The sequence below is a fragment of the Pristis pectinata genome, chromosome 7, assembly GCF_009764475.1.
Source record: "Pristis pectinata isolate sPriPec2 chromosome 7, sPriPec2.1.pri, whole genome shotgun sequence".
In the NCBI taxonomy this organism is placed as follows: domain Eukaryota; kingdom Metazoa; phylum Chordata; class Chondrichthyes; order Rhinopristiformes; family Pristidae; genus Pristis; species Pristis pectinata.
The window spans coordinates 14,503,764-14,527,286 of record NC_067411.1 but is presented as its reverse complement, the minus strand read 5'-3'; the positions used below and the strand labels follow the sequence as shown (position 1 = coordinate 14,527,286).

The 23,523-nt window shown below is 41.7% G+C and overlaps 1 protein-coding gene across 1 annotated transcript; it reads left to right on the top strand.

The window, feature by feature from the left end:
* Positions 1–1,298: 1,298 nt before the first annotated feature.
* Positions 1,299–20,912, top strand: LOC127572389 (N(4)-(Beta-N-acetylglucosaminyl)-L-asparaginase-like). The gene is given in 11 exon segments (XM_052019579.1): positions 1,299–1,490; positions 3,785–3,938; positions 6,070–6,182; positions 8,940–9,052; positions 9,198–9,315; positions 10,975–11,050; positions 15,002–15,109; positions 16,669–16,684; positions 16,686–16,767; positions 16,770–16,802; positions 20,636–20,912. Coding segments are annotated over 11 exon segments (1,026 nt in total). The 5' UTR covers positions 1,299–1,372; the 3' UTR covers positions 20,731–20,912.
* The last annotated feature ends 2,611 nt before the right edge of the window (positions 20,913–23,523 follow it).

Below are 23,523 nucleotides of genomic sequence, written 5' to 3'. Positions count from 1 at the left end.
AGGACCCTTGCATCTTTCGCCACACCGTCCTCACAAACCCACAGCCCTGAACCCAAATGTTAACTTTCAGTGATTTGTATACAAGGACACACACACACACAAAATTTTCCTCGTGGTAGTGTAGCAGTTAGCATAATGCTTTACAGCGCCAGCGACCCAGGTTCAATTCCGGCCACTGTCTGTAAGGAGTTTGTATGTTTTCCCCGTGTCTGTGTGGGTTTCCTCCGGGTGCTCCAGTTTCCTCCCACATTCCAAAGACATACGGCTTAGGAAGTTGTGGGTATGCTATGTTGGCACTGGAAGTGTGGCGACACTTGTGGGCTGCCCCCAGAACACTCTATGCAAAAGATGTATCTCACTGTGTGTTTCCATGTACATGTGACTAATAAAGATATCTTCTACTGAAGTTTGACTAACCAGTCTGTGATTCCTGTATTCCATCCCTCCTTCTTCGAGTGTGTTGTATGTGCAGTCTTCTGTGGTTATTAGCGTGCACCCACTCTGTTGTAAGAAAAATGTAGCAAGTATCACGTCCTTAGAAATGATGCAGTCGTCAGACCAGAGCTTCATATTTGCACAGTGTTTTCCACAATCAACAATGTGCTTACAACAAGGTTTTAGGTATCCATTGAGAACACAATGGATTTAGGTATCCATTAGAGAGCATGCAGAGGAGATTTACCAGGATGTTGCCTGGATTGGAGACCATGTCTTATGAGGATAGGTTGAGCGAGCTAGGGATTTTCTCTTTGGAGAGGAGGATGAGAGGTGACTTGATAGAGGTGTACAAGGTGATAAGAGGCATAGATTGAGTGGACAGTCAGACTTTTTCCCAGGGTGACAATGGCTAACAAAAGGGGACATAATTTTAAAGTGATTGGAGGAAGGTATAATGGGGATGTCCGGGGTAAGTTTTTTACACAGAGAGTGGTGGGTGCGTGGAACACTCTGCCTGCAGGGATTGTGGGGGCAGATACATTGGGGACATTTAAGAATGATAGAAAAATAGGGGGCGATGTGGGAGGGAAGGGTTAGATAGAGTTTAGAACAGAATAAAATGTCAGCACAACATTATGGGCCAAAGGGCCTGTACTGTACTGTAGTGTTCTATGTTCTAACACCAATTCACAGAGGAGAGATTTAACTGGAAACACATATAAAATGTGCAATCAAAGTGAATTTATTCAGTGTGGGGAATATTGCGTTTGCAATGGAATGTATAATCCAGATAACGCTTTCTCAGTGTGGTGAAGCATTTGAGGGGGCGGTCCTTCGCTCCGTGCAGACCTTGTGACGGACCAAAACAGCAGCAGCTGGTGTTTTGCACAGCGTGTGCCGGGGCTGTTTGAGAGGGGAGACGGGACTCGCTGCTATGGGCTCCCGGGGCTACGTTCCAATGGTGCTGGTGCTCGGCACCTGGTGCTCGCTGGCGGCCGCCCAAGTGCCCCTCGTCCTCACCACTTGGCCTTACCACGACGCGGCGGAGCAGGGTGAGTGCCTGGGGCTGTTGCAGCCTCACTGTCTGAATGTTGACCACGAGTAACACGGCGTGCACCTCTGGGGTGCTAGCCATTGCAAACTTGTACGTCGCACGGGTATTTCTTTCATATGCTTCGTGCAATTATTTTGGATTGTGCACCTTGAGAAGGGTTATAACTGCAAATCGTTAAATCGCTGTTTTTATTCTCCTTGTGTTTTGTGTTGCTTCCTGCTCTTGTACTGAGTCACAGAATCTTACAGCACAGAAAGGAGCCCAGGTTCATGACGACTTTTTGGTCCACCTGCACTACTCCTACCTGTCCCCATTAACAGAACAAGAAAGTGCCATTATCTTTGTTTTCAGTCTTCAGCCTGAGTTGGCAGTCACCTGGACCATGTTTTGCTCTTCCATTTCTTGGCATAAGTCAGAGCTCTGTTCCAAGTCAACTGACTCCCAAGGCGACTGGACTACATCTCCTCTCAGGCTGCTCCTTAAAGGATTTCATTCCATTTTCTCAGTTTTTCCTCACTCCATCCTATCTGCTTTGTTGACAAGACTTTCCAAAACAGTGCTCCTGAGGTCATAGAGTAAAACATCACGGAAACAGGCCCTTTTTGCCCAACTCGTCCATGCTGACCAAGGTGCCCACTTGAGCTAGTCCTATTTGGCCCTTTCTCGCCCATATCCCTCTAAATCTTTCCTATCCATGTACTTATCCAAATGTTCTTTAAATGTCGTCATTGTACCTGCCTCAACTACCTTCTCTGGCAGCTCGTTCCATATACGCTTCACCCTCTGGGTGAAGAAGTTGACCCTCAGGATCCCTATTAAATCTTTCCCATCTTACCTTAAGTCTATGCCCTCTAGTTTTTGGTTCCCTTACCATAAGACCAGAAGATAGAGGCAGAATAAGGCCATTTGGCCCATTGAGTAAACTCTGCTATTCAATCATGGCTGTTTTTTTTCAACCCCATTCTCCCACCTTCTCTCCGTGACCCTTAACACCCTTACCAATCAAGGGGTATACACCCAATGACTTGGCCTCCACAGCCCTCCATGGCAATGAACTCCACAGATTCATCAGCCTCTGACTGAAGAAATTCTTCCTCATCTCCATTTTAAAGGGACATCGCTTTACTCTGAGGCTGTGCCCTTAGATCCTAGACTTTCCTACTAATGGAAACATCCTTTCCAGGTCTACTCTATCCAAGCCTTTCGGTATCACTTCCTGGGATAAAGATGGGTGCATTCACCATATCTATACCTCTTATGATTTTATACACCTCTTTCAGGTCACCCCTCAGTCTCCTACATTCTGAGGAATAAAGTCCTAGCCTGCCCAACCCGTCGCTATAACAACGGTCTGTTCAAGGAGTTTGTACATTCTCCCCGTGTCTGCGTGGGTTTCCTCGGGGTGCTCCGGTTTCCTCCCACATTCCAAAAGATGTACAGGTTAGGAGCTGTGGGCATGCTATGTTGGCGCTGGAAGAGTGGCGACACTTGCAGGCTGCCCCCAGCACATTCTCAGTAACGCAAAAAGACACATTTCACTGTGTGTTTTGATATACATGTGACTAATAAATAAATATTTTAAATATCTAAAGTGCTTACATCTGGGTTTTGCTGTGTATCGGTAATTCTAGACTGAATACCTGAGTTCAAAAGAAGACAGTTAAATATCATCAGTTGCTTTTCCTTAAAACAAAACTTACCAAAGAGTTGTAGAACTGCTCTTCCCAGTTCCTTGTTAAAAAATGTTGATGCCTGCCAGTCAGTTTGTACCCTGATCTCCTCACTGCCATTCTCTGATTTATTTTGTTTGCAGTACCATCACTGGAGGGAATATCAAGAGGATATATGTATCAGAAAGGAACTCGTCAACTCATCAGTTTCTTTTTATAAAGATTCCACCCCTGCTCAACGTACTACATAGTAGTGTCAGGACATTGTACTCTTCCTCAAATTCTTTCCATTGACCTGAATGGAAGGACTTTCAGAGATAAGAGTACACCCTGCTGATGTTGTCATTTAGTGTTTGGTGTCACCGACTAGGAATTAATTTCTTTCTAATTGAACATACTTTCAGAGCGCTGTCCTTTATGTAAACTAAATCCACCTATATATGGCACGCTCTTCACTGCTGGGATTTTTTACTTAATTTTTGTCTGTATGTTATGAAGGACACACACGTTCTCAATAACCAACTAAAGCTCTCCTCCTAGTGTAAATGTTTATGATAATTTGGATTGTGTCATTACTGCTTATTAGGGAGGTGAAAATAAATTGCACGTGTATTGCATTTAGCATGGATGGCTCTGAAGCATGGCGGATCAGCACTGGATGCAGTGGAGAAAGGTTGCAGCCAGTGTGAGATTGACCAGTGCCGTGGTACTGTGGGATACGGAGGAAGTCCAGATGAACTTGGAGAGACAACATTGGATGCAATGATAATGAATGGGTAAGAAATATACCTCACCACTGCTGCAGAGTGTGAAACACATTTACGTAAAACTTGTCTTTAGGACCAATAATGCTGTAAAACACTTTAGAATATCCTGAGAGGGGTGTGAAAGGCACTGTAGGAATGCCACTTGCCATATTAAGGTGGGTAATAAAATGATCCCCCTGCACCCTCTCCATAAACTTTATTTGGTCCTGTCTATGCAAGTAAGGTGCCTAAATTTGGGTGGTTCTGTGCACAGTTACTGCTGGACTAGGTGGTGGTGTTCTGTACTTTATCCTTTTCTGTCTCATGGGATTATGGGGAATAATTTTTTTTCATTGCTTGTTGCAAGATGAGAACCTAATTTTGCATTCTGAATCTTATTTGTCAGCTTCTCCAAGGACTGCTTTTATTCTCTGTCCTTAGGTCTTTCATTTTAAATTCCTGGGAGTGCACTCTCCCTTGTCCTCATGAGGTCCCACAAACCACTTTTTTTTGCCTTGATATATTGAATGATTGGAATGGGTCCCTACTTGTCCAGTGATGTCTTTTAATATGGCCTCCTTCAGCAATCTTTCAAAACCTGCCACTTCTTCTACTTAAAAAGTGTTTTGTATTGGTATTGGTTATTATTGTGACTTGTACCGAGGTACTCACTAATGAAGAAGGCTAATTAGTGAAGAAGGCTTTTGGCACGCTGGCCCTCATCAGTCATTGAGTATAAAAGTTGGGATGTCATGGTGCGGTTGTACAGGCACGCACAGGGCAGGCACGGTAGTGTAGCGGTTAGCATAACGCATTACAGTGCCAGCGACCCGGGTTCAAATCTGGCCACTGTCTGTAAGGAGTTGGTACGTTCTCCCCCGTGTCTGCGGGGTTTCCTCCGGGTGCTCGGGTTTCCTCCCACATTCTAAAGACGTACGGGGTTAGGAAGTTGTGGGCATTCTCTGTTGGCCGCGAAGCGTGGCGACACTTGCGGGCTACTCCCAGAACACTACGCAAAAAGATGTATTTCACTGTGTGTTTCGATGTACATGTGACTAATAAGGTATCTTATCTACAAGTGTTGGTGAAGCGCACTTGGAGTATTGTATTCAGTTTTGGTCACCCTGCCACAGGAAAGATGTTATTAAACTGGAAAGAGTGCAAAAATGATTTGCATGGATGTTGCCAGGACTTGAGGGACTGAGTAACTACTGTTACAACTAGTAATTGCAGCTATTTTCTATTAGTAGCTTGTTTATTAAACTTCAGATTATTGAATTTAAATTCGCTCAGCTCTGCTGGAAGAACTTAGTAGTTTAACTCACTTAATAGTTACCGTCATCAAAACTTAGAAAGTTCATAAGGATTTGACAGGCTAGAAGCAGGAAGGATGCTTTCCCCAACGGGAGTTATGGATCAGGGAACACAGTTGCAGAATATGGGGTTGGTTGTTTTGGACTGAAATGAGGAGGAATTTCTTCAGTTGGAGAGCAGGGGACCTTTGGAATGTTCTATTCCCAGATGGCTGTGGAGTTCAGTCATTGTTATAGACTTGTACAGCACAGAAATGGGCCACCAACTCCAATGCTGACATTTTACCTATCTGCACTAATCCCACTTGCCCAGGTTAGGACCATTTCCTTCTACGCCTTGCGTCTTTAAATGTTTGTCTAAATGCCTCTTAAACCTGGTAATTATATCTGATTTACCACCACCTCTGGCAGTGCATTCCAGAAATCAATTGCTCTCTGCATTTAAAAAATACTTACTCCCTTTAAAACTCGTACCTCTTACCTTAAACTTGGGTGTCACCCCCTCCCCCATCACCAGTTTTGTTCCTCTCCCCACCTAGATTCCATCTATCACCCACACACTTAACCTACTTGGTCTCCTTGCCCCTTTCCCAATTGGCTCCATCTGCCTATCATCTGCCCCTCATCTGATTCTACTTACTACCCTCCTTTCTTATCCGATTCCAGCATCTGCAGCCTCTTGTGTCTCCACGTCACCTTCCAGCCTCTACCAGCCTTGTGGAAGTTTGCAAGCTAGAATGGGTGGGGCAATAGCCACGCTTGAGCACAGAGAGCACAGCGGAAATGTCAGGCCAAGCATGTTCATACTGAGATTCATCACTATTACATAACTTACTTTATATTTCCAGTGACACTATTGAGGTTGGAGGAGTAGGACAGCTTCGAAGGATTAGAAGTGCGATCAGTGTTGCTCGAGCAGTGATGGAACACAGCGTTCATTCATTGTTGGTGGGGGAGTCAGGTAATCCCTTCTCCTCATTGATTCACATTACCCTTGGGTAAAGTGGGAAATGCATGCAGTAAGGTAAAGACTGTATAATCTATCTGTAACGTTGATTGATGATTTAAAGTTGGACAGGACTTGGGACCCTAACAGCTTTTCAATTGTAATAGTTCCTTGGGATCTTTTAGCTGTCCAGAGAGCAGAGTGAACCTTGATTGGTAATTGATTGATAAGAAGTTGGTATCAGACGAGTCCTTTGAGGTTTATAGGGGATATAGCAGAGAACGAAAGAAAGAAATTAGGAAGGAAAAAAGGAGCCATGAAGTAACTTTGGCAAGTAGGAGTAAAGAGGTTGAAGGAAGTCAGCACGTCAAGCAGCATTTGTGTGAGGAAAGGAACTGTCAACATTTCAGGTCAAAACCCTGCACCAGGAATGAGAGTAGAGAAGGGAGATGGCCAGTATAAAGAGAGTGGGAGGGGTGAGGCAGGGCCAGCAGGTGATAGGTGGACTGAGGAATGGTCAAGGATAATGGGCAGATTGAGCCAGGTAGGGGTGGAGTTAAGATGACAGGCAGGTTAGATTAAGGAGAAATCCTAAAATCTTTCATAAGTAGATTGGAAGCAAGAGGGCAGCTAAGGAAAGATTCAGGACCAAAAAGGTAATCTATGTATGGAGCCAGACAATATGAGTGAGGTCCTAATGAGTACTTCTCATTGGTATTCAGTGGGGAGAATGATGTGGAGGCTAGAGAGTTAAGGGAGGGATATAACTAATATTTTGGAGGCAGGTCTGTATCAGGAAGGAGGAAATAATGTCACACATGAGGGTGGATAAATCCCCAGAACCTGATGGTTTCTATGTGAGGACGCTAAGAGAGGAGATTGCTGGGGTTTTGACATCTTTGTTAGCCACAGGTGATGTACTGGAAGACTGGAGATTGGCAATGTTGTCCCCTTGTTCAAAAAGAGTAGTAGGGAAAAGCCTGGAAACTACAGGCCAGTGAGCCATACATCAGTGGCAGGGAAATTATTGGAGAAGATTCTGAGGGACAAGATTTATGTTCATTTGGAAAAACAGGGACTGATTAGGAGGATCAGCATGGTTTTTTTGCAGGGGAGATCATGTCTTGCAAATCTGATTGAGTTTTTGGAGAGGTAGCTGAGAAAATTGATGAAGTATAACAGCTACAGAGAAAGTGCAGGTGCAAGGTCATAATGAAGTAGATTGTGAGGTTAAGAGTGCATCTTATCGTACTGGGGATGAGAATGTAGGTGGTCTGACTAATAAGTTTGCAGACAACACAAAAATTTATGGAGTCGTAGATAGCAAAGAAGGTTGTCTAAGGATACAGTGGGACATAGGTCAGCTAAAAGGTTGAGTGGAGCAGTGTCAGATGGAAGTTAATCCAGACTAGCGTGAGGTGTTGCACTTACGAAAGTCAAATTCTGGTAGGCTATAAATTCTGTGTGAACAACAGGGACCTTTGGAGCACTGATGTGTGGAGAAACGTTGGAATGTAAGCCATAGTCACTGAAGGTGGCAACACAGGTGGATAGAGTAGTAAAGAAGGCATTTGGTATAGTTGCCTCATAGAATGAACCATTAGTATAAGAGTTGGGACATCATGTTGGCAGTTGTATAGAACATGGCTAGACCGCACTTGAGGCTAAGTATTGTGTACAGTGAGACAAGTATTGTGTGACCATTCTAGCCACCACACTACAGGATGTGTGAGTGCAGAAGAAATTCACCAGGATGTTGCTTGGAATGGAGGACTGTAGTTACAAGGAGAGATTGGATAGGCTGGGTTTATTCTCATTGGAATGTTGGAGGTTGAGGGGTGACCTTATAGAGGTTTACGAAATATGAGGAGGATTGATAGAGTCATTGCCCTAAAGCATGGGAGGTCTAGAAGCAGAGGGTAGAGGTTTCAGGTGAGTGGAAAGAAATATAAAGGAGATCTGAGGGGTGAATCTTTCACACAGAGGGTGGTGATTATTTGAAACGAGCTGCCAGAGGAAGTGGTGGAGGCAGATACAGTTACCATGTTTGAAAGGCACTTGGACAGGTACTTGGATAAGAAAGGCATAGAGAGATGTGGGCCTAATGTGGAGAAATGGGATTAGCTGGGATAGGCATTACGATTGGCATGGACGAGGTGGGCTGAAAGGACCTATTTCTGTGCTATGATTCGATGTGGTGAAGTGCTTTCAAACAACCAGTATTCAATCCAGAGGATCTTCACTTCATGAGATTTTTTTGTATTTGTAAAATCGTACTGAAAGACAGTGAATTAGAAAGTTCAAACAATAATGTGTGCACTTGTAACAGTATAATTTATCAAATATCTTTAAACACTTAGTCATGAAGCAGTACAATGTGGAATCAGGCCCTTCAGCCCACTGTGTCCCGCTGGTCATCAGGTACCTATCTATTCTAATCTCAATTTCCAGTACTCATCCTGCAGTCTGCTATGGAGGTTCAAGTGCTTATCTAAATACTTCCTAAATGTGAGAGCACCTGTCTTTCATATTCCCTCAACTGTGCATTCCAGGTTTCATTAACCCTCTAGGTGAAAAAGTTCTTTCTCAGACCCTCCCTAAATCTCCACAACCTTAAATCTATATCCTCTGGTTATAAACATCTCTGCTGATGGGGAAAGAAATCTCACTATCTACCCTATTTATGCCCCTCATAATCAGGTCAACCCGCAGCCGCCTTCTCTCCAAATAAACCAAATCTGGTCTAATGTAACTACAATATTTTTCTGACAGCATCAATTTTTGCTCAAAGTATGGGGTTCCTCAGTGAAGATTTGACAACAAATTGGTCTTTGTCCCTGCACTCAGCCTGGCTGAACCAAAACTGCCAGCCCAACTTCAGGAAGGTGAGTAGTGTCCTTTCCTTGAAAGAGAAGTTCTGCTTAATATTTTAGATGCTTTTGAAGTGAGAAGCCAGGTGTGAAATGAAATTGTATTCAACATTGCTGTCAACAACTAACCTGTTGTGTGAAAATGATTTGACTTTCACAGAATGTCTCACCAAGGGCTGAAACTTCATGTGGCCCCTACAAACCAGTGAAGAATCTAGGACCGGAAAAACCTAGAAAGCTAACACCGCAAATCAAATTTCACAGCCATGACACCATTGGTAATTTTTTTTTTATTCTTATTCTATATTAATTGGTATCTGGCCATCACTGGGAAGGTTAGCTTTTATTGTCCTCTCTGGTTGTCCTTGATGGTGGTGAGCCGCCAGTGCAGTCTGTGTGATAAAGTTACTTGTGCATTTCTGCTACAAAGGAAGTAACAGGATCTTGACACAGGCATGATCCAGAAACCATAGAACAATACAGCACAATACAGGCCCTTCGGCCCACCATGCTGTGCCGACCTTCAAACCACACCTAAGACTATCTAACCCCTTCCTCCCACATATCCCTCTATCTTAAATTCCTCCATATGCTTATCTAACAATCTCTTGAACTTGACCAACGTATCAGCCTCCACCACCACCCCAGGCAGCGCATTCCATGCACCAACCACTCTCTGGGTGAAAAACCTCCCTCTGACATCTCCCTTGAACTTCCCACCCATTACCTTAGCCATGCCCTCTTGTATTGAGCATTGGTGCCCTGGGAAAGAGGCGCTGGCTGTCCACTCTAGCTATTCGTCTTAATATCTTATATACCTCTATCATGTCTCCCCTCATCCTCCTTCTCTCCAAAGAGTAAAGCCCTAGCTCCTTTAGTCTCTCCTCATAATCCATACTCTCTAATCTAGGCAGCATCCTGGTAAATCTCCTCTGCACCCTTTCCAACACCTCCACACCTGTGATTATTCTCCAACAGTGAACATCCTCCAACAGTGATTATTTTTCAAGTTAGGAAAATGTGGTCCCATGTAGCTTCTGCTGAATGTCAAAGGTGTGAGCTTCTGCAATGCTTTGTACCTGGTACACTTTACAGTCATGACATTCAGCCGTTGGTGGGGTGAGATACTATAGAGTCCTGTGGATGGAGTGCCAATCAAACAGGTTGCTTTATCTGAATGTTGATGATTTTGAACTTTGTTGGACCTGCATTAACCAAGTGAATGGTAAGTATTTCAAGGCAATCCTAGCTTGTACCTTTTGAGTTGGTGGGAAGCCTTTAGGGCATTACACTGCAGAATACTTGGCCTCCAACTTTCTCTTATAGTCATAGTGCATAAATGGTGGTTGAATTTTTTTGTCAACAGTAATCAAACCCCACCGCCACTCTCCTAGTCGTGGTGCTGACGATAAGGGAATTGACATGCATGGTTAAGGAGAGATGGAGGATGCCAATATGCCTGATACTTGCTGAGCATGTATTTTTACTTCCCATATACTAGACTAAGGCTAAATGATATCCATTTTCTTGCTGCATATGGGCACAGACTGCTTCCTTATCCGTGTAGTTGTGAAAGGTAATGAACAGGGAGTAATCATCAGTGAATTTCCTTGCTCCTGAAGGGAGACTAAGCAGAGCAATTGGAACAGGGACACTGTTTTGAGGAATTCTCGTAACAGTGTCCTGGGGCTGACGTGATTTGGCCTTCAGTAAATGCAACCATCTATATTTGTGCAAGATATGAGCCCAGCTAATGGAAAGTTTACCAACTGAATGCCATTCAGTTCAATTTTGCTGTCCTTGCCTTATTTTTGTGGATATAGATGTCTTTGCTTATGAAAATAAATGGTACTTTAACTTGAAGGTACATTGTATAGTTCTAAAAACAAATGTGGAATTTGTGTATGATTTCACTTCGATCCAAATTTCGAATTTAGGTATGATTGTGATTCAGAGCAATGGAACTATCGCTGCAGGGACATCTACTAATGGTCTAATCCATAAAATCCCAGGGTATGTATTTATGTTTTTATTTCAAGTAAACAATTTCTCTCACTGCATAAATAACATATGAGTAATAAATTGAGCTGCTGGTCCAAATGCTATTTTTAATCGTACTTGTACTATCCCTGTTTATCTTAATACTGAACCAGAGCTTCCAGTGCCAAGCTGAAATTGCACTACTGATACATAGCAGTTCTTCCCCTTGGCAGTTTGACACTGGTTTACGAGCACCCCCATTGTTGGTGTGTTGGGCCTTCTGTACTGATGACTTTATCACTCAGCTGGGACACTGAGCTTTCAATAGAATAGCAGTGAAATCCCATGCCTTTGCACTCTCCCTGCCTATTGCCAGTCTCCATTCTGGCTACAATTCAACATATTTAGAGAGCAGGAAGACAAGTGTATTGATCTCCCAAAATATACCAAATGCATACACAAAAATTGTACTGAAGAATGAATAAATGGATTCAAGCCCTATTGTACTGTTTTGAGAGGAAACTGGATTGGTATAATTCTGCAGCAAGTAGAAACTTGAAGGCAAGTTTACAGGAAAATTATACTAGAATCATCGCCTTGTAAATTAATTGAAGAACGTTGTTTTGAGGCAGTGTCAATTTTACCTGAGCACATAGCAGTTGTCAGTTACTTAGCAAGTCACTTTCACTTAGCACGTCTCAGGTTCAAGACCAACTTCTTTTATTTTTAAAAATTGTAAGTCTCTTATGCATTATTAAACTGTCAGTCCACATTTTATGGTCATAATGTAGCTGTCTTCATCCTTCTCTGCGTAGATTCATTCATAAACATCTCCTGCTGTAACTCCTCTGAGGTAACCCTTTCTGGTCACCTGTTCTAATATCTCCCATTTTTGGCTGGTTGTCATATTTTGTCTGTGGTCTCTCCTGTGAAGCTCAACGGATTGTGTTACTACTTTAAACGTGTGATGTTAATGAAAGTTGTTGTCAGAGGATCATCAGGAGGGTTACTATATTGCTATTAACCTCAAGTCCCTCATTTAAGGGCATCATATCTCAGAAACTCAGCCCCCACCAACTCCAACACTTCCTATCCCAAAACCCATTTCCCTTGGCTGTTGCCATGAATAAACATCGGGTTGGAGAAGAATCAGAATCAGGTTTATTATCACTGACACATCGTGAAATTTGTTGTTTTCCAGCAACAGTACAAGTGCAAGACATAAAAATTACTAAGTTACAAAAATAAATAAATAGTGCAAAAGAGGAATAACGAGGTGTTCATGGACTGTTCAGAAATCTGATGGCGGAGGGGGAAGGAAACTGTTCCTAAAATGTTGTGTGTGGGTCTTCAGGCTCCTCTTCCACCTCCCTGATGGTAATAATGAGAAGAGGGCATGTCCTGGATGCTAAGTAGAGTCAAGGAGTACAGCATGGAAACAGGCCCTTCAGCCCAACTGGTCCATGGCCACCAAGATTCCCATCTAAGCCAGCCCCAAATCCCTCTAAACCTTTCCTATCCATGCACCTGTCCAAGTACCTATTGGATGTTGTTAATAATTGTTGATATAATACCAAAATAAGTTTAATCAAGTATAAAAACTTGCAGCTAGTCAGCTATTGATTGCCTGCACATTCAGATTTCTTGCTTTCTTAAATTGCCACCTGTATGGGTGCATATTAGGCGGGGGCATGAAACTGCACTCGGCAACACCATCATCCCCCTGAACAACACTATCATCATTTAGGAATGGGCAAGAAGTGCTGACCTTGTTAGGATGCCCACTTACTTTAAATTAATGAAAATGTCAAAGCCTTCACGAACTCCTCCCAAGTTTGCAATTTTTTTTAAACCATTACTGTGCAAAAGGTAACCTGAGTGAAATTACTGTCAGTTGCTTCCGAGACAAACCGGTGTAAGTTACACTGAAGTGATTTAAGCTAACATTGAGTAAAACAGACAAGAGTTTCCAAGGCCACAGATAGGATTCCTCAGTGTTGCCAGGATCAAGGCTGCAGGTTATTCCATGTAAGTAATAATGAAACCAGAAAACAAGACGGACAGTGATGGATGTCGCCGCCTTGAGGCACCGGCTGTTGAAGATGCTCCTCGATGGCTGGGAGGGTTGTGCCCGTGATGGAGCTGGCTGAGTCTACAACCGTCTGCAGCCTTTTTCAATCCTGAGCATTGGAGCCTCCATACCAGGCGGTGATTCAACCAGTCAGAATGCTCTCCACCACATTTATACAGTGGTCATGATATTTGTCTCTCAGATCAGCACTACCTTAATCTGCATACTCTTGTGTTGCATCCTCTGTAATGTTCTCTAACTTGGAAAATTAATTGAGAAACTGCTTTAAATCTCACTATGGCAAGTTTAACTCAGTTTATCTGTTAATTTCTTGGCTAACAGAAAAAATATTAAAACTATTGAATTGTTGTGAAAACTAATGTTTATAAATCCTCTTTTGGGAGGGGAACCCTCTGCATTGATTTCCCTGTTAATGAACTGAGTGAAATGATTCTTTGAATCAAATTAATAAATATTCACAGGGAACCAGGGATGAAAACAAGTGTGATCTGTGTTAATTACCAAGAACAGAAATAAAAGTGGGGAGTAAAGATAAACTGCACAAGTGTACCAGTCTCTACCTTGCAAGTGGGAAACTTTCCCAGTTCTTGACCTGTAAGGTTAACTGTTTCTCTTCCCACAGATGCTGTGTGACTTGAGTGTTTTAAGTATGTTTTGTTTTTATTTTGGATTTATAGCATCTAGGTTTCTTTATTTCTGCATCTGCTTGTATTTTCTTCATCCACATGTAAACTGAGGCAAGATGAGGTAAATGTCATTAGTAGGTTAAAAAAAAAATTCCATTCCTCCCTGGCTGTCTGGTAGGAGCGATTTCTGTTGGGGCAATATCAAAAAAGTATTTCAAAGGGGTTCAGTAATGATGAAAGGACAATAATTTTTATGGGAAAATAGCTGTGAAATATTGTATTTTAAAAAGAGAGTGCTTTTTTTAAATTAGCATTCCAAAATTGGCTATCTTGATGTCCTTCTTAGAAGTGTGTCTCAAGCTTCAACAAAACTTGCCTTTTGAGTGAGTGTTTGTAATGTGCCCATTTGGAAACGCTTTATTGCATTGCTGTTGAAACCATGCATCCAATATGTACTTTCCACATAAGGTCTGTAAATGGAGACACAAGAGACGGCGGATGCTGGAATCTGGAGGCAACACATAAGATGCTGGAGGAACTCAGCAGGTCAGGCAGCACCTATGGAAGGAAATGGACAGTTGACGTTTGGGTCGAGACCCTTCATCTGGACTGAAAGATAGAGGGGAGATAGCCAGTATGAAAGGTGAATGAAAGGGGTGGAGCAAGAGCTATCAGGCGATGGGTGGATCCAGGTGAGGAGAGGTGATAGCCAGATGGAGGAGAGGAGACTGGAAGTAGCAACAGAAGCTGGGAGGTGATAGGTGGAGGCAACAGAGGGCTGTAGGTGATGGAATCTGATAGGAGAGGAAGATGGAGCATGGAATTGAGCAAGGGAGATGGAAAGGGCAGATGGGAACAGTGGGGAAGAGACCTGTGGGATGCATATGTGGGTGATGGACAGATGAGGTGGATAGGGAAAAGAAAGAAGGTGATGGGGGCTGGGGTGAGTACGAGAAAAAGTTCACAGCCCCTTCCCTCCACCTCTTTATACTGGCCATCTCAAAACCCAGTTGACTCTCCATTTCCCTTCATAGATGCTGCCTGACCCGCTGAGTTCCTCCAGCACCTTGTGTGTTTGCTTAAGGTTTGTGAATATTGGAGATATTCCCTGTCGGCTCAGGGGAGGTGGGGAAGGGAAACCTAACATGATATTGCTGAACCTGGTTAATAGCTCTACCACTTTCAACAATGCACTCTAATAAATAGGAACAATAATTTGCGCAAAATGATAATTATCATTGGATGTTCTATTTGTATTTCTCCCAGCCGTGTAGGGGATTCACCAATAGCTGGGGCAGGTGCTTACGCTGACAGCACAGCTGGAGCTGCAGCTGCCACTGGAGACGGCGATATCATGATGCGATTTCTTCCAAGGTACGTCGTTTCTGACCACATTTGCATGTGGTGAAATACGTTTGGTTTGTAGCTTGAGCTGAAATACTTAAAACTTTGAGCAAAGTGAAACATTCCTTGAAAACGTGCCCTGTATTCACCACAGCTGCAGTCTTTTCATTTAAAATAAAGTGTCACAATTCTGCACTAAGATCAACATGGGACAAAAGACTCGTAATGAAAGCACAAGGTGACTAACAAAGATTTTAATGCTTATTGTTAAACTAATCCTAGGCTACAATGAGGCAACAACGTTATCCACACGAGCATCAGAGCTAAATCACTCCATCTGCTTTCAGTGGATCATCGAAAACAAAAATATGAAGTTACCATCATTTTTTGATAGTCTTCAGTTATGTATCAATGTGCTGTACCCTCGAGGAACTCCACAAATGCATTTCTGATGTCGATGCCAGGGAGCTCCATTTCCTTTTCCTCTTACTTTCCCTCCATCTGACCTGAGAGAGGGGTCCTGGCTTGGTGTTTGTGGGCAGTGCTGGCTTGGGATTTGGGGGAGTCTGCAAAACCTGCTTTTCTAGTAACACTTTACAGTGAAATCACTTCTATTCCTCAATGGATTGTATAAGTATATTGGATCAAATGTCTATTTAAGTTCTAAGTACTGTGTAATTTTAGTATAACATTGATTTTCAGTATCCAGAAGTCTCAGTAGATTTCGTTCAGCATGCCAAAGTGTAGGTCCTTTTCCCCAGTTATCAATTTCTTTGAAATACAAGCTCATGACGGGATACACTTCCATTTGGCATTGATCATTCACCTCCCTTTATGAGCCCAGATAATGAGTGCATCACAGCTGGACCTAAACCTTTACTTATTTGACACCTACCCATATCTGAGAATGCAGTTTAGTTAATGAATGGTAGTCAAGGAGCAGGAATTAAGAGGAGCCAAGATAACTAACTGTCTATTAGTTCTTGGGTTTGGGGTGTTGATTGGTGATGTGGTGGGGAAGAGGGTGGGAGTGCAGTAATCAGTGAGGAACTCCATTTTATTTTGAAGTCCCACGAAAAATTGAGTAGAATAAGAAAATATTGACTTCAACATTGAGGGCGTCAAGATTGAAAGACACTGTAACTGGGCTTAGAAAAATATCATATCATCGATGTTTGTTCCAAAATGAAAGACAGGGAGCAGAATTTGAACATTCTGAGAGTATATTTTATCTGAGTTGTATCTGACCCTTTGACAGGCGATGGCTTTATAGGGAATGAGTTATTTGATTAGATATTATAGAGCCTCACCATTATGACAACAGGTATAAGTTTTTACAAGGTCCGACTCTCAGTAGATCTTTCCTCATTGCATCACTACCAAAGCCCAAACATCTCATTTGGAACAATCTTTATCTTTTATTATTAATCGACTGATATGTATGTCTTTAGTTATGCTGATGCTGCTTACTTTACAGAAAATAAACGTGTAAGCTTGTTCTGAGAAATCGGTGTTTGAGAATATTTTCTTTGCATTTTATAACTTTCATTTTATCTTAGTTTGATGTTTTTCTTTGCCCCACAAATTAGCTACCAGGCAGTTGAAATATATGAGAATGGGGATAGACCCAACCACTGCTTGCCAGAGAGCTATTAGAAGAATCCAAAAGTATTACCCAAATTTTTTTGGGCACTAGTTTGTGCCAACATGGATGGGAATTACGGTAAGTCTTTGAAACTAAAACTGCGAATAGTGTAAATCTGAAATTGTCCTCATTTTGAAAAAATGCTAAAGCCATATAGATAGTAAATAGCCATGAGTGAAACTGATTTTGCATTCAACTACTTTGAATGTATATCTACAATATTGTAAAAAGTCTCTGTTTGCCTGCAATGCTAATGGCACCTTTGTGAGTTCAGGTTCATATAACAAAAATGTACAAAAAGGAGAAATGCATAAAAAGGTAGGTGTCAGTCATGTGGCTCTTCAGATCTGCTCCACCATTCAGTAAATGATCACAGCTAATCATGTACCATTTTACTGACTGATCTCCATATTCCTCAATGTTTTTTGTTCCCCGGGTGTCTACCAATCTATTTGTCTTGGTTTGAATGAACCTCTGTGACTGGGGTAGACAAATTTCTCCTTATTCCAGCCCTAAGTATCCATTCTTAAGATTATGTTTCCCCAGCTCTAGATTCTTCAGCCAGCAAAATCGGTATTTAATCTGGAATCATTCTCAGAATTTTGTTGGCTTTTAGAGATGACAAATTAATATATTGAAAGAAGGCAGAGCCCGGGTACCTTAGAAACCAAGACATCAACCCAGATCAAATATTCTCCCACTTGATAGCAAAATAATTTACAATATCAATTGAGGGAGAAAAGACGTGACAAATCAGTATCCACAAATACCATAATGATTATAGAAAGATTGTTCTATTTGCCTTATTTTTGTTATTTTTATAAACTACACAATTCATAAATAACACATTTCTAAGACGTGATCCCTCTCCTTTGCCCAATTCTCTTTGTGCAAGGAACTCCTCGTAATGTGATTTCTCAGAACTAAAAACAGATGTTAGATTTGGATTTATTTGAATTTTCAGCATCTGCAGTTTTTTTTAAAATTTTCTCAGGCTGAAAGTTGCTTTACAGTAAGATAGAAAGATTTGAACTCCTTGCAAGATTTGTTACTCAGCCATGAGATTTAAATGATATGTCAGGGAAATTGGTTAATTGATAAAGATGTTTGCTGGATTGAACTTGTTACGGGGTATCAAGTTTGTTTTAGATTAGTTTATCAGACCAGCATCAACTGTTTCACTGGATTCTCCTCCACTCTGCTGAAGAGTTGCTATGGGTTGATTACAAACCCATGGCATTGCTGTGGATTGTTGCAAGTTTATGGCCACAACTACTTTAAGCAATTCAGCAATAACCATAAATGCTGGCAGTTTAGTGCCTGGTGCTAATACACATTCACCCATTATCCCAAAACATGAGCAGGAGAGGGTCATTCAGCTGTTTACTCCCACTACACCATTCAATAAAATCATGGTTTTGCCTTAGCACCATTTTCTTGCACGAACTCAGTGATTCCTTAGTTCTCCTATTTAAATAACCCACTATTTAAAAAAAAGCATTCTTTCCTTGTCTACATATCCTTCCCCCCCCCCCCCCATGGATTTTTCCCTGTGACAGCTGATAATCTAAGAAAATCCTACCCTTTTACGTGTCTAATCTCTCACCCCTCCCTTATTTCAGTCACTCTGCTGTTGTTAGCTAATCCTTCAACTGTCTAAGCCTAAGCTCAGGAATTCATCTCAAGTCTTTCTTTCCTGTCCCCAAAATCTACTCCTTACTCATGGTCAGAGTGTGCTGGCAGTGACTTGTCATGCATATGCTGTTCCTAAGAGGCCAAGTGTGAATTTGCTGGTTTTCTACTGAAAGTGCACCAGTCCTAAATGGCAGAGCTTTGAATGATGGTTTGGGTGGTGTTGAGGGGTAGTGCAGAGAGAGAGGTACAAAACCGATCTACAAATCAGCTGGAAAAACTGACAAGCATATAAGCAGTGCCCCTATGCTAGGCTGCCTGAAAACTTGTCATGGATATTAAGTGTCTCCAACATAAATTCTTTATTCAGAATTTCTAAGAATGAAGCAACCTCTTAAAAAACCAAACATGAAATTTTAACTACAGGCCATCCCTGGGTTGTGAATGCCTGACTTAATGGATACCCCCTACATATGAAAGAGCTCCCATAATATTAAATTTAAAAGTCTGACATATGCATGTATGTTCATTCCTATGAATGGTAGAACTAGTTTCTCTCTCTCTCTCTCTCTCTCTCTCCCTCTCCCCCACTTTTAGTATTTGTTCTTCTTATCAGTCATGTGTGCCCTTGATGTCATTCAGTACAATACTGTGGAGGTATGGTTTTTGAGTGATTTTTGTGTATTTTCCAACTTCAGGACAAAATCAATTTATGGACGTCTGTGAAAATGGAACTTGTTACCCGGAGACGGCCTGTAAAATCAATTTACATTTTCTAAATTGATACTTGCCCTTCTTCTTTGCATCTCTATCTCTCCATTGAAATGAATGAATTGGTTGTTCTTGTGCCAGGTCCAACCTGAAGGACACTAGTATTTAGCAGTCGTCAAGTTCTGGTTGGGCATTCATGTGGGAAACCATGTTTGACTAGGAACTGCCAACATATTTCAGCAAGAGCTGACCCATTTTCTCTTTTGTGGCTTGGTGTCAAAGTTTATTAAATAATTCTCCAGTGAGGTGCCTTGATGTTTTATTAAGACACTGTGACACCCACTTCTGAATAATGTGTCCAGTAATTTATCTACTGGCCAATCTTAATACATGAATCTATATTTACCAGTGAAATATGATCTAATAATTCAGTTAGGTTCTCACCAGTGTTTTCAGGGGCTGCTTCATCGAAAATTGGTGGATAACACCTTGGAACAAGAAATTTGACTTATTTTGATCAGAACATATCTAAGATTAGGTAACCAGTGACTACTGCATTAGTTTAAGCAGGATTTTTGTATCTCTTTCGAAATTAAATATCTTAACAAATGAGTGTTCAGATCTGGATCTTAGGAGTAATTAAACACTAATAACAGTAATTGCTTAATACAGGTAAAGGCTGAACTAAGAATGTAAGCAAAAATATAGCCCTACCGGTTCATCATTAAACATTTACAAAGTATTTGTATTATTCATATTATACGTCTTACGACATAGGAGGTCATTGGTCCATCTCATCCATGCCTGCTCCCAGAGCATCCGAATCAGTCCCATTTCCCACCACCCATTTTCCTGTAGCCTATGTTCTCTCAGAAATGCCGACCAACTCCTTGTTGATTCTCCTGCTACCCACCTATATGTGGGGCAATATTTACAGTAGCATCTTAACCTACCTACAATTTAGTAGGTCATGTTGCTACTGTAAAAATTGCCCCCAGTGTAAATAAATGGCAGGAGAAAACCATGTAGTCACAGAGAGAAAGTGCAGACTCCACATGGGCAGCAGAGGTCAGGATCAAGCCCAATGCTGTCTGACCTATTGAGTGTTTGCAGCATTTTGTTGTTATTACTACTATTATAATAAATGTTGCCTTTTTGAATTTGGAGACAACATCACTGGTGAAATCAGACTGAGAAAGCTTAGTATTGCCTTATGAATTTTCAGAGTAAGAAGGTAATGAAAAGGAAAATTAGAAACATTTGAGAATGGAATGTGTGTGTATACTTGGGAACTACCAACTCTGAAGAAAGATCATTGACCTAAAACAGTAACTGCTTTTTACCCTCCACTGATACTGCCTGACGTGCTAAGTATTTCCAATATTTCATGGTTTTACTTCAGGTATGACATAAAACTGAGAATAATTCATTCTGATTTGTTTCAAAATATGTACCAACCAAATCCATTAGACATATTTTAGAGTAATTAAGAGGTGATTCAAGTCTGATTCTAATGTACTACATTATTTGCAATCGAATTTTCCTGAAATTGTTGTATTTTCTTTTAGGTGCTGCATGCAGTAAATCTCTGGAACTAAATCAGTTTCATTTTATGATTTACAATCCCACAACAGCTTCAGAAAAGATAGTGGACTGCATTTAAAGTTGCTGTCATCCACCCATCATTTTCTAAAGACCCCTACAGCTTTTGAAATTTAAACCATCTTGTGAATATAAACAAAAATAATAATAAAAAAAATCCTGTTAATGTTCCTATGGAGTTCTGTGTGCACTAAGTACATACAGATTAAACTGCTAAGATTTCAGAAACATTTATAGAGCTTGTGTTCATTCCTTCAGCTGTGTCCAGTCTATTGCATGTTGTATTTGCTGCTTATCACAAATGGTCCTGTATTGCAGCTTTAGAAAACTGACATTTTTAGGTATACCTGCTGCCTTCCTGCATGTCCTTGTTTACTTCTCAGTGAATGAGTGTTGATCCCCTGGATTCAAAGTAATCAAGATATTGTGCATATGTGGGAATCACATCACCTGCAATCTTGATTCATGCTAGGATGTGCCTGTTAAACCTCTGGAGTGGTGATAATGATTGTTATAGTGTTTTATTTTTTGGCAATATTTTCAATCATAAACAGCACTACATGACCTAATATCTAAGCCATAATATCAATGTGGCTAGTTCTGTTATGTTTCTGACCAACTGACCCTTGGGAAGCTAATAATGTGACAAGGATTGGGGGACAGTGGGGATTGTGGTGGCAACTTTGATTAATATCTCACCTATTGGAGGTTGTCATTTCCTGGCAAGTATGTGGCAGTAATATTACATGCCAATTATTAGTCCAAACTCTGATTATTATCATTGTTTTACTGCACCTGATAACCCTGATTATTATTATCACAGTTTGGCTGCATCATCATCTGAAGAGCTGCAAGGGCATTGACCCCCTTAGCAGGCAGCAGTGAAAATGCCATTTCTGACATGGAATCGGATTTATTATCACCGACTTGTATATGGTGAAATTTGTTGTTTTGCAGTACAGTGCAAAGACATAAAAATTACTATAATTTACAAAATAAATGGTGCAGAAAAAAGGAATAAGGAAGTAGTGTTCATGGACTGTTCAGAAATCTGATGGCGGGGGTGGTGGTGGTGTGGGGGGGGGGTGGGGGGAAGAAGCTGTTCCTAAATCGTTGTGTGGGTCTTCAGGCTCCTGTATCTCCTCCCCGATGGTAGTAACGAGAAGAGGGGATGTCCTGGGTGGTGAGGGTCTTGAGTGATGGATGCCGCCACCTTGAGGCACCACCTCTTGAAGGTGTCCTTGATGATGGGGAGGGTTGTGCCCATGATAGATCTGGCCGAATCTACAACCTTCTGCATCCTCGTGTGATCTTGTGCATTAGATGCAACTAGTCAGAATGGTCTCCACTGTACATTTGTACAAATTTGCAGGTCTTTGATGACATACCAAACCTTCTTAAACTCAACTCCTAACGAAGTAGAGCCACTGGCATACTGCCATTGTGATTGCATCAGTGTGTTGCGCCCAGGATAGATCCTCTGAGATGTTGATACCCAGGAACTTGAAGTTGCTCACCCTTTCCACCACTGACCCCTCAATGAGGATTGGTGCGTGTTCTCCCAACTTCCCCTTCCTGAAATCCACAATCAATTTTTTGGTCTTGCTGACAATGAGTGCAAGGTTGTTGTTGTGACATCACTCAATAAGCCGATCTACCTCACTCCTGTATGCCTCCTTGTTGCCATCTGAGAATCTACCAAAAACAGTGGTGTCATCTGCAAATTTATAAATGGCATTTGAGCTGGGCTTAGCCACACAGTCATAAGTGTAGAAAGTAGAGAGTGGGATAAGCACCTGTGTTGATTGTCAGCGAGGAGATGTTGTAACCGATCCGCACTGACTGTGGGCTCCCAATAAGGAAGTCGAGGATCCAGTTGCAGAGGGAGATACAGAGGCCCAGGTTTTGAAGCTTGTTGATTAATACTGAGTGGTGACGATGGTGTTGAATGTCGAGCTGTAATTGATGGACAGCAGCAAAAAGTACATCAGGCTGCTGTTTAGGTGCTCCAAAGCAGAGGAGAGAGCCAGTGAGATTGCGTCCACTGTATACCTGTTCCAGCAGTAAGCAAATCACAGTGGGTCCAGATCCTTGCTCAGGCAGAAGTTAATTCTAGCCATAACCAACCTCTCAAAGCACTGCATCACAAGTAGATCTGTGTCCTGCTGGGCTGGAGAGACTATCACAAACACCATGATGGAGGGAAATCATTGATGAAACAACTGAAGATGGTAGGGTCCAGAACACTGCTCTTAAGCAATGTTTCAGTCCTGTGTAGATTAATCTCCATTAACTTTTTAAAGCTCATTTTAATTTGGGTGTCACTGGCAAGGCCAGCATTTATTGCCTATTCCTAATTGCCCTAGAGAAGGTGGTGAGCCACCTTTTTGAACTACTGCAGTTCTCTGGTGAAGGAATCCCTAGGGTACTGTAGAAGGGAGTTCCAGGATTTAGATCCAGTGACGATGAAGGACTGGTGAAATATTCCCAAGTCAATGTGACATGTATTTGAGGGGAACCTGTCAGTGATGTTATTCCCATAACCATCTTACATGCTCATCAGAAATCACCCCACAGCAAATCTATGAAAGCCCTCTCTTGGGACCACAGAGTTCTTTGGGACTAAGCTCTGTACTTGGAAGTAATCTGTGATGGAGGAGTGAAAATAGAACACTAATTGGACAGATCAAACTGGAGTTCACTTTTCACAAGGCTGAAGAAAATCATAACAGAGGCACAGGGCAAAATTTACAAAAATACATTGAGGGTACATATCTCATGAGTAATAATATATATTTTTAAATGCTATTATAAAGAAAGTTAATAACCAAAAGAGTCAGGCATTAAAACAAAT